Below are 12,109 nucleotides of genomic sequence, written 5' to 3' on the forward strand. Positions count from 1 at the left end.
TCATATTACAAAATATATATATATATATATTTATATATATATATGTTAATGTCAGCGCTATTCTAAAACCTAAAATTACAACGTAAATGATTTTTTTTAAAGACTCCTTTATGTTTAAACCTGCAATGTTTACAGTGCATCTGGCCCTAAGTGCTTGATACTTCACAGTTATGGACAGGCACTGAGGAATGTTACAAAGCTACATAAACTACGTTTTGTAACAGACATAGGAGCAAGTCCTTGGCTTGCTTTCAGAATTCATGAATCTTTATTACATAATTATTTTTTTAAAAGGATTTTAGATGGTATATGCAAATTTAGCACAAAATGTCATCGTCTTTTTTATCTTGATTTGAATGTGCTGAACTGTGTGGCCTTGTATCAACAAGACTTAGATTTCCAGGGCACAATTCTTCCTTTAAATCTTTGTTGCTATTTTCAAATTTAGAATCCATGTCAATCTTAAATTCTGTAAATTGAACATGATCCAATTTTGCTTTAACATTCTTGCCATCCATATTATTCACTGCTCTACTCTTTTCAGGAATAGTAACAATCACAGGTTCTTCCTTGATTCTTACAGATGCAATAGGTTCATGTTTAATCTGCTGTAATTCATATTTAGAATGAAGTTTATCTGAAAAAACAGAATCCAAGGAGGCTTTGCTCACAGCACAAATAATGTTGTCAGCATGAGGTCCAAGAACAGATGATGTGGAATCTGATGATGTGGCTGTTTCAGGAGTAGCTATATTCTGGGAAGTGTCCTCCTCTGAGTGATATAATTTGAGCCGAATGTGCCATGCTAAACTGCATACAGCTGAAACTGTCTTGAACTGATGAACAACATTCCTTGGAATAAAATAAATGTCATTATCGTATAGCTGAATCCTGGCATAGCGAATGCCTTCCCTCCTCAGTTGATTCAGTTTTGCATCATCGACCCACTGGACACACTAAAAAATAAAACAAGAAATATAAATAAGTCTCTTTATAATAAAAACTAAACCAAAGACAATAAGTATATTACAAACACCTGAGACAGTGGAGGTTCATGCAAATCCAACTGCATTCGTTGAACCACTTCTAAGAAATCTTCAGCATGAAAACAAATTACATCTTTGGTTATACGGGGTTGATCAGGCCTAAAAAAGAAAATGAGATAATAAGAATCTGCCATAAATGTTTCACTCTCTTGAGTCCTTATTAAACTCAAAGCAAAAACAGTTTATGGTCAATACCATAGTACTGTCTTTCAAACTGTAATTGGAAAACCATTTCACATATTTAAAGAAAGGGCCAACAACATGACTTTCAATCTAAACACAGATTAAAAACTGACTTCATTTTTGTATAGATATTTGTCACAAGACTTTGGAAAATTATAATGATCTGGATTAGTAAATTATACACACCAAGAAAATTAAGCGTTCTATCTGAAGAATAAGATCAATGCTTCATAAATTTAAATGCTAAAGCTGAAAATACTATATAAAAATTAGAAGTAAATATGAGGAAAAGGGAATGTTTTCTTTCCACAGAAGATATATAAAACTACACTGATGCATAAAACTCTGACATAACTTTATAAATTAAGAGGCTCCATTAGAAAAGTACTAAAACAATAAACTGTTGGTTTTTGCTGAGATTACTCATGTTTTTAAATATAATTCTAAAAAATTTTCAAATTATTCAATTAGGAATTACATTTTTACAGAGATGCTCAAAAGTGGATTTTAGATAAAATTCCCAACAACATAAAAAAGAAACTCACATGAAGGCAAATCATAACTAAATTTCTAAAAACCGGTGATAAAAGAGAAAATATGAGAATCATGCATTACATTATAATACAGGGAAAGAAGGATAAGAATGATCATAGACTTACCAAAGACAATGCAAGCCTGAAGAGAATGGACTATTTTTAAAGTATTGGAAGAAAAAGTAAATCTAGAATTCTATACCCACCAAAAAATCCTCCAAAAATGTGAAATAAAAACATGCTCAAATAAACAAAAACTGACAGAATCTGTCACCAGAAACCTAGCATAACAAAGACTGCTGAAGGAATTTCTTCAGCCTGAAGGAAAATGATCCTTAAATGAAAATGCAGATCTATGAAAAGGAATGTACAGCACACCTAATGATAAATATGAAAGAGATTTTATTCTCACTTAAAGAATCTCTTTAGAAATAATTCTTTAAAGCAAAAGTAACAACATACAGTGTAGGGCGTATAGCATATGTAAAGTAAAATACATGACAATTACCCCAAAGGCCAGAAATGGTGGGAGGCGGTATGGAAGCATACTACTGAAAGGTTCTTACACACATTACATAAACAAGTCTAATATTAGCTCAAAGTAGATTGGAGTAAATTGAAAACAAGAAATAAAAAAGGCCCACAGAGCTATAAACTACTTAGCAAATTATGGAGGTAAAAATGGAATGCTTAAAAATGACAAGAGGAAAAAAAGAATAAAGAAGGAAATTGGAAAAAGCAGGATGCTAAATTTAAAACCAAATTTACTAATATTAAATATAAATCATCTAAATACTCCAATTAAAAGACAGAGATTGTCACTGGGTTAAAAAAAAAAGACCCAACTATATGATATCTATCTACATGGAACAACAATATAGACATACAGATAAGTTCAAAGAAAAACAATGGGAAAAGATACAGCATGTAAATACAATCATAAGAAGACTGAATTGGCTATATTAACAAAGTTAATTTCAAGACAAGGAATATTACCAAGGATAAGAAGGACATTTTATGATGAAAAATGGGGTCAATTCATCAAGAAGAAATAATTCTACATGTGTATTTGCCTAAGAACACAACTTCAAAATATATGGAACCACCTTCAAAACACTATGCTAAGTGAAGGAAGCTAATTACAAAAGAAGACATATTATATGATTCCATTTATATTAGATGTTAACAGACACATATATATACAGACAGAAAGTATATTAGTGTGGGGTTGGGAGGATGGAGAATGGAGGATTGGGGAGGTGATAACTAAAGGGTGTAGGTTCTTTTTGAGGTGATGAAACTGTTCTCTATAATTTTCGTGGTAGTTGCCACAACTCTGTGAATATATTAAAAACTATTCATTTGTATACTTTAAATGGGTGAATTGTATGATATGTGATTATGACTTAAAGCTGTCACAAAAGAAAAAATAGAGCAAAAACTAGAAAAACTGACAGGAAAATTAGACAAATACAATGTAGAAGTTACGAATTAACAAGTAGACAAAAATAAGTGAGACTATAAAAGAAATGAACCACTCTCATTATCAACAGAGTTAACTTAATTGCCCTTAATTTATAGAGCACTATATCCCAAACAACAGCAAAATACACTTTTTTTTTTTTTTTTTTTTTGAGATCGAGTCTCACTCAGTCACCTAGGCTGTAGTGCAATGGTGCAATCTCAGCTTACTGCAACCTCCACCTCCCAGGTTCAAGCGATTCTTGTGCCCCAGCCTCCCAGATAGCTGGGGTTATAAGTGAGCGCCAGCATGGCCAGCTAACTGTTGTATTTTTAGTAGAGGAGAGGCTTTACTATGTTGGCCAAGCTGGTCTTGAACTCCTGACCTCAAGTGGTCTGCCCACCTTGGCCTTCAAAAGTGCTGGGATTACTGGCGTGAGCCACTACGCCCAGCCTGTTTTTACTTTTTTTTTTTTTTTTTTTTTTCTTAAATTCAACTGCTCTAATAAGGCCAGGTGCAGTGTTTCCTGCCTGTAATCCTAGCACTTTGGGATCCCAGCCTGGGCAATGTAACAAGACCCTGTCTCTACAAAAAATTTAAAAATAGGCCAACTCTAGACATACTGCCTATGAGTCCTGCTCTGCAAGGAAGAGTAATAATTTTTTTTTTTAAATGTAAAAGTAAACAAATATTCACTGTTTGTGGTGGCATGTGTCTGTAGTCCTAGCTACTCAGGAGGCTGAGGCAGGAGGCTTGGTTGAGCCTGGGCGGTCAAGGCTGCTGTAAGCCACGACAGTACCACTGTATTCTAGCCTGGGCAAAAGAGTAAGGCCTTCTGTCTTATTAAAAAAAAAAAAATTTAAATGGCTCTGATAAGCAAAATAGCATATCCTAACTCATGTTTCATACCCAAACAATATTTGATTTTGGAAAACAAAAGTCTAAGCAAGCAAAATTATTATTATTATTATTATTATTATTTTTGGTTGGGGGCTGGAGTTTTGCTCTTGTTGCCCAGGCTAGAGTGCAACGGCGTGATCTTGGCTCACTGGAACCTCCGCCTTCTGGGTTCAAGTAATTCTCCTGCCTCAAGGCCTTCCCTATAGCTGGGATTACAGATGCCGACCACCACCCCAAGCTAATTTTTGTATTTTTATTAGAGACAAGGTTTCACCATGTTGTCCATGCTGGTCTTGAACTCCTGATCTCAGCTGATCCACCGGCCTTGGCCCCGCAAAGTGCTGGGATTACAGGCATGAGCCATCAGGCCTGGCTGCAAAATTACAATAACTTTGGCTTTGTATTTTTATCAGTTTAATACATGGAAAGTTACTTAATGTATGAGATGACACCTCAAGTATATTAAACAGAATAACCCATTTTTTAATCTGTCAAAATATTCAAAGTGAAACTTGTAAACAAAACTGGAAAAAAAAAGAATACAGAAAAGCAAATACATAATAAAGAGAAACCACACCTTAGTAAGGGTACAGCAAAGCAGGAGGAAAACAAAAGAGTATGGAATCAGATTGAAATCAGTTTCAGCTCTATCACTTATTAACTATATGACTGTAAAAAAATTATTTGACAGCTCTGAGCCTCAGTTTCCTTATATGATAAATATGGGGCAAAAAGTAGTTGAGATAAATTTAACAACATTTGTAAAAAGGCATACAGTAAGCAGCAGGTAAGCCTTAGTTTTTCTTTTGCCTTAATTTTTTTCACATCTAGTCACTTAGCACATGAAATTAATTATTCCAGTTAACCCAAATGACTAAACCTAGATTCTAGGATTTTAAAATCTTTAGAGCAATTATACAATTAAGATATACAAATAAAGGTAAAAAAATGAAGTTTTTTTCCCACAGTAAGGAGGAATTACTAAGACTTTCCAAGAAAGACTGTAGAAGTCAAGAAATTCTTTCATTAAAACAGCAGTAGTTATATATACCACTCTCCACAGTGCACAGCCTTCAGCACTCCAACAGCAGCTGTAGTCTGTCGTTCAAAACCTTGTCCTATGTGATCTGCATGAGCTCTTGTCCTGTCTTCAAAGAGCATCTCACGGGGCTCACTTGTTCGAGGTAGGTACTGAAGATTTTTTATTTCATTGGTAGTTCTGTTTTTTTTTTTAAAAAAAAATTACATTTCTATAGTGACAATTGCCATCATTCAATAATTATATAATTCAGACAAAAAGTATGAAATCTGCTATCAAGTCAAATTCTATCTTTAAAATGAACAAGAACAAACAAAAACACACATTCGATACCCTCATTTTTCTAATATACCTTCACAAAAGTGACAACTGTAAGGAAATATGTGGGTCAAAAAATTAAATTACAAATGGTTGTATTTACCAATGTTTCCCTATACCCAGAATCTTTACCTGGGGTTGGGTACCATGCCCTCACTCAGATCAATTGGGTAACACAAGATTTTTTATATACATATATATATATAAATCTTATATATATATCTGAAATGGGTAACTTTAAAAAATGCATTAATTCAATATTTATAGGACACATACTATGTGGTAGGTACTATCTAGGAACTGGCGCTAGTGAATACGACAGATGAGGACCCTACTTTTGTGGGAGTTTATATTCTAGTGAAAGAAGGATCAAAAAAATAGATTTAACAAGAAAACACCCAGCAATAAATGCTTCCACAAAACATGCATGGTTTATTGGAGGCAGAAAGGAAATCCTTAGCTCTGTCTTGAAGACAGCCATTTCCCACTGGCCCTCTCCTCCACCATTTTCCTTCTAGAATGAATATGTATGCAGAAGGTGCTGCCTACTTAGCCTTACTCATTGCAGAAACCTCTCCAATTTTGGTATAAGCAAGGAAACAGCTAAGAAGAGTTTCTTTGGCTGAGAATCATCATTTTATTTATCTTCCTGTATGGTTTTTGTTTCTTCCAGACACAACTCTGGATTACCCCCATAATTGTCTCCTCTCATCCTTGTCTATCTTCACAGGGATATTTTTTCCTTACTGGCTCTCTACTCTCCCACCCTTAATCTCTTTTATTTAACTGCTCTGTGTGTACGCCTGCATTACAGTCTTATTACATGTAAACATATAATTTTTTTGGCCCTTTGTGATTAATGTTCTACATGTGTTAGAATGCTAGATGATGTTGCTTCCTGTGTAAACCTAACAGGTTCTCAAACCCACAAATTTAGTTTCATAAATACTACATTCTAATGAATCCACACATATACAGCACTTGGCACAGTACCTGACACACTGTTTTTGTCAGACTATTATCATCACATATACCATGGGTTGTATACCATAAAGTGAATGGAAGTTTGTCAAGGTTGTGGTGAACCCGCTGAAATTACATCTAAAAGTGTGTGTTTATCTGTATTGTTGTGAGGAAAGACTCAGATTCTCAAAATGATCCATAAATTCTTTAAAAAAAAATTAAGAATCACTGAGGAACACAACGATTTTTACCCTTTACTACTAATTTATAAATTAAACTGTAAAATTTTATTCATCCAATAAATATTAAGTACCAGACACTGTGTTTAGGAGCTAGAGACACATTAGTAAAAAAACCAACAGAGTCCCTGACATCATGCAACCCAGAATTTACTCAATCACTTTTTCCCCTGTTTTCTTTTTAACTTAATAATCACTGTAACTAGTAAAATCACCTTTAGGTAACTAAAGAAAAAGCTATAATCTCTCCTAGCACCATCTCCATCCATTCCAATCAATGTTAACCTAATGTACATTTTCTCCACACTTTTCTCTGTGCTCACATAAATACACAATCACACATAGAAGGGTTTTGTTATTTATTTCTTTGGATAAAAACAAAATCATACTAGATACATTACTCTACATTTGGCTGTTTTAAAGTGTCATGAATATCCATCCAGAACATTTTTTAAAACTCTATTTTAATTGTTTCACCATATTCTTCTTTTTTAGAGACAGGGTCTGGTTCTGTCACACAGGCTGGAGTGTGCAGTGATGTACTCATAGCTCACTGCAGTCTCAAACTCCTGGGCTCAACCGGTCCTTGACTCAGCCTTCCGAGTAGTTAGGGATACAGGTATGTACCACCACATTAGCTAAATATTTTTATTTTTTATTTTGTAGAGGGAGAGTCTCACTCCGTTGCTCAGGCTGGTCCTGAACTCATGGGATTCGAGTTATCCTCCCACCTCAGCCTCTCAAAATGCTAGGACTACAGGCATGAGCTGCTGCACCTGGCTTATTTCACTGTACTCTTTTTTTTTTTAGACAGAATCTTGCTTCGTCAGCCAGGCTGGAGTAGAGTGGCGTCATCTCAGCTCACTGCAACCTCCGTCTTCTAGGCTCAAGCAATTCTCCTGCCTCAGCCTCCTGAGAAACTGGGATTATAGGCATGTGGCACCACACCTGGCTAATTTTTAATTTTTAGTAGAGATGGGTTTTCACCATGTTGGCCAGACTGGTCTCGAACTCCTGACCTCAGGTAATCCACCCACCTCGACCTATCAAAGTGCTGGGATTACAGGCATGAGCCACTGCACTCAGCCTCACTATACTCTTTAATAAGAATGTATAAAATCTATTCAACCATTCTTCTGTTGAGAGGCATTCAGACCACTTTTAAATGTTTTTCTTACCAAAATTTATTTACCTTTAGAGTTTTTATTTCTTGGGATGAAAACAGGAGTGCTAGATCAAAGAGTTATATGTTCAATTTTATGAGCTATTGCCAGATTACTTTAATGAAATTACAGCAGCTCGCCCTCCAGTCAAAAATATATTAAAAACTGTTTCTTCACATACCTACCAGCCTGTATTATTGCTATGTTAATAATTTTTGCCAATATAATAGATAAAAATATGTCATAGTTCTTTTAAAATAAACTTAACGACCTGAGGTCTATTTTTCTACTGGGTTGTTTACACTTGAGAATGTTCTTTGTACATTAACTTTGGTCTGTCATGAGTTACAAATGTTTTAGTCAGTCTGTCACAGTTTTGAACTTCACTGTTGATGTTGCTTCCCTCCCAAATACTGTTGCCACTGCACTGTTTGGTCTTGCTTAAGAAAGTCTCTTCCAGGCTTAAAAAAATTTATTCTAATATTTTAACTGTTTTATCTGTGATGCTTAAATCTCTAATTTACTTCAGGTATAAGGTAGAGGCTCTGTTTTTGTTTTAGTTCAGATGGGCTGCCAATTATGCCAGCATTCTTCATTAAATACATCTGCCTCTTCCCACCTATCTCATATATTAAGTTCCCAATATATTCAGATCTATTTCTGGACTCTTATTCCAATGATCTATTTAAACTTTGTAGTAATTTTCAATATCCTGTATCATAAGCTCCCTCTCACTTATCTTGTCTTTCACTGAAAACTTTACTTCCTTATGAATTTTAAAATCATTTTATCCAGGACTGGAAGTGTTAGTTCAACTGAAATGCAAAAAATTTTAAAGAACTATCATTTCTACCCAATCCAGAACACAGTAGGGTTTTCCATTTGTTCTGATCTTATTTTATATTCTCCATAAAATATTTTGTTCTTCTTAGTACAGTTCTGAATATTATTAAATTCATTCTAAAATAGTTTATATCTTATAAATGACATTTTTTCCATTCATCATTAGTTTACTGTCATTGCCTACATTTCTCATGCCTTATTTACATTTTAGATTTTATAACAAATTATATTAGCATATACAGCTATTTTCAAATTTATATTCCAATTATGCCGTAAACTTTGCCTTCTTCCTTCCTCCAATTTTCAACTAACGTACAAACCCCAACATACAAACACTCATCTCTTCAAATAAAAATTTGTATACACCATACCTTTTCCTTTTGAAAGGTGACTTTGGCATATCAGCCACAGGGATCATTTGTTCTCCTGGACGAACCCACATGATGGGACCATCATCACTATCTTTTCGACTCTGTAACTTTAAACTAGATAGCGTCCCCCATGGCAGTGTACACTGGAGACAAATAATTACGTAGATAGCAATTATTTTCAAAATGTATCTTCAAGTATATATCAATAATATTGTTCCCCTTTCATACACAGATTTATACTTAACAACTTGAAATACGTAATACTGAATATATCCCTATATATTGATATACTTTGCTTGAAAAAACTGTTTCAAACACACCAAGAAAATGAATATGCTTGGATGGTTCTATCCCTCTACCTTGCTAGAGGTATGATTCACTATATTCATCATTTGTTATTTTTCCATCTACCAAATGGATCATATGATATTAACAGATGAAATAAGCAAGTGCTCTCTTAATAATCTATAAAAATAAAATTAAATTTGAATTTAAAAACTGGATACCTCTTTAATGATCATTAAAAAGAAAATCAAAACATATTTTGTTTAGTAGTTTCTTGAAGAGGTTATTTGCTTAAACCAGAAATTAAATATTTTTAAATGAAAGAACAAGGCTGGGCTAGGTGGCTCATGCCTGTAATCCCAGCACTTTGGGAGGCCGAGTCAGGCAGATCACGAGATCAAGAGATTGAGACCATCCTGGCCAACAAGGTGAAACCCTATCTCTACTAAAAATACAAAAATTAGCAGGGTGTGGTAGCACGTGCCTATAGTCCCAGCTACTTGGGGGGCTGAGGCAGGAGAATCACTTGAATTCAGGAGGCGGAGGTTGCAGTAAGCCGAGATCGTGCCACTGCACTCCAGCCTGGCGACAGAGTGAGACTCCGTCTCAAAAACATACAAAAAGAAAAAGAGAGACAGACAGAAGGGAAAGGGAAAAGAGAGAGAAGAAGGCGGCAGGGGATGGTGGCTCACGCCTTTAATCCCAGCACTTTTGGAGGCTGACGCAGGCAGATCACCTGAGCTCAGGAGTTTGAGATCAGCTTGGAGAAGCCCACCTCTACTAAAAATACAAAAAATTAGCTAGGCGTGGTAGTGCGTATCTGTAATCCCAGCTACTCAAGAGGCTGAGGCACGAGAATCACTTGAACCTGGGAGGCAGAGGGTGCAGTAAGCTGAGATCATGCCCCTGCACTGCAGCCTGTATGACGGAGCAAGACCCCATCCCAAACAAAAAAAGAGAGGAGGAGGAAACTGATGGCCACTGTTCAAGGAATATTGAGAACAAAATTAAAACTGCACACCCTCTTTTCAAAAAGGATTGTCAAATTTCTTTAGAAACAGTGCATTTAGGTTGGGTGCAGGTGGCTCACGTCTGTAATCCCAGCACTTTGGGAGACTGAAGCAGGACTGCTTGAGTCCAGGACTTCAAAACTAGCCTGTACAACATAGCAGGACTCCATTACTTAAAAAAAAAAAAAAAAAAAGAGACAAAGGAACAAAGAAAAAGAAATAATGGATTTAAGTTCACGTGCTTTGAAAATTAAATTTGAAGCAACCATTTAAATAATACTTGATACTTTTTAAATATAATTCAATAATAAATGCAACCTAATTCCATGATGTGACTACCTGAGAGAAGTAGAAAGGGAACAAAAAGTTTAAAAAAGAAAAGGGAATGGAACAGGGTTAAAAACAAAGGGAAGAGAAAAGATATATGCACATATAGAGTAAAAACACCAAGCAAGCAGAAGTGATAAAAGAGATGTCCAATAGATTATGTGGTATTAGAAATCTTGTCACATTCTGTTGCTCACCTGGACCCTGAATTTCAGTGTAGTTTTGCACTGACCTTTGAGTTACTGGTTAAGTAATTAACCTAACTACACAGTTCAGAGATCCCTCTCTCAGTGGGATAGCCACAGCAACTCACAATAAGAAATATTTTCTGAATAAGCTGTTTTTAAAAAGAAGAAGAAAAGAAAGGAATCTTGCTGCAAATTTAAAGGGGACTATGGGTGGGCGGGCATGGTGGCTCATCCCAGCACTTTGGGAGGCCAACACAGGAGTATCACTTGAGCCTAAGAGTTCAAGTCCAGCCTGAGCAACATGGTGAAACCCTATTTCCACCCCCCAAAAAAAAAAAAAAACGAAAGTTAGCTGGGCGTGATGGCATGTGCCTGTAGTCCCAGGTACTTGATGGGAGGACCATCTGAGCCCAGGGAGGTCACAGCTCCACAGTGCACCACTACACTCCAGCCTGGGTACAGAGTGAAACTGTCTCAAAAATAAATAAATAAATAAATAAATAAATAAATAAAATAAAGGGGTCTTTGTTTACATTGCCTAAACATTTTATGGATGATGAAACTGAAGCCCAGAAAGCTTAAATGGCTGTCCAACCCAGATAGGTATAGCCAAGGCTAAAACATGCATGTGTAATTTCACAGGCTAGTTTTCCACAATGCTAAACTGCCATTCCTTTGTCTTAAACATTTTTAGTAGAATCCTTTCTGTACTTCCTAAGAGGTGATTAACACACAGAAACTAATTTTCTAAAGTGTAACAGGTGTTATTTCAATTTCATTGTCCACCATTTAGCTTTGCCATTAAAATTAGGACCTGAGATACCACATATACACACTACACAAGAATTACTTCAGTTTCCTATCTCTTGCCCCTCCTTCCCTCCAGTTCAAATAAAACCAAAATGTTTCTATTTCTGAAACATTCATTCATTTATATTGCATGTAGCATGAAAGAAACACTCCCAAATCAGATTAGTCATGCTGGTTTTTCTTGCCTTTTTTAAAAACAAAAACAAAACAACTCTAATCCCATGACAGATTATCTCTTACTTTTAAAAATGGTGACTCTTCCAACATGTCAAGGAACTCAGGGAAGTAATCTCCTACTTCTTCATCAACTGCTCCCACCAAGCTTATTTGTCGCATTGGGCCAGCTCTGTAAGTACCATGAGAATACGTTCTCTTTACCTGAAGAATATGGATTTAATTAAAAGTTACACATAAGATAATGTTTGCTAT

At 35.4% G+C, this 12,109-nt stretch overlaps 1 protein-coding gene across 1 annotated transcript in view; it reads right to left on the bottom strand.

Annotated features, from left to right (window-relative positions):
* Window positions 1–245: 245 nt before the first annotated feature.
* Window positions 246–12,109, bottom strand: part of RSBN1L (round spermatid basic protein 1 like) — a 74,181-nt gene continuing 62,317 nt past the window's right edge. Inside the window, exons 4-8 of the mRNA XM_002751664.7 lie at window positions 11,921–12,058; window positions 9,061–9,203; window positions 5,176–5,343; window positions 1,037–1,145; window positions 246–956 (exon numbers count right to left, since the gene is read on the bottom strand). Coding sequence (XP_002751710.1) covers window positions 318–956; window positions 1,037–1,145; window positions 5,176–5,343; window positions 9,061–9,203; window positions 11,921–12,058 — 1,197 coding nt within the window. The 3' untranslated portion in view covers window positions 246–317. The remainder of the gene's footprint in view (window positions 957–1,036; window positions 1,146–5,175; window positions 5,344–9,060; window positions 9,204–11,920; window positions 12,059–12,109) is intronic.

The sequence above is a fragment of the Callithrix jacchus genome, chromosome 11 (assembly GCF_049354715.1).
Source record: "Callithrix jacchus isolate 240 chromosome 11, calJac240_pri, whole genome shotgun sequence".
Classification (NCBI taxonomy): domain Eukaryota; kingdom Metazoa; phylum Chordata; class Mammalia; order Primates; family Cebidae; genus Callithrix; species Callithrix jacchus.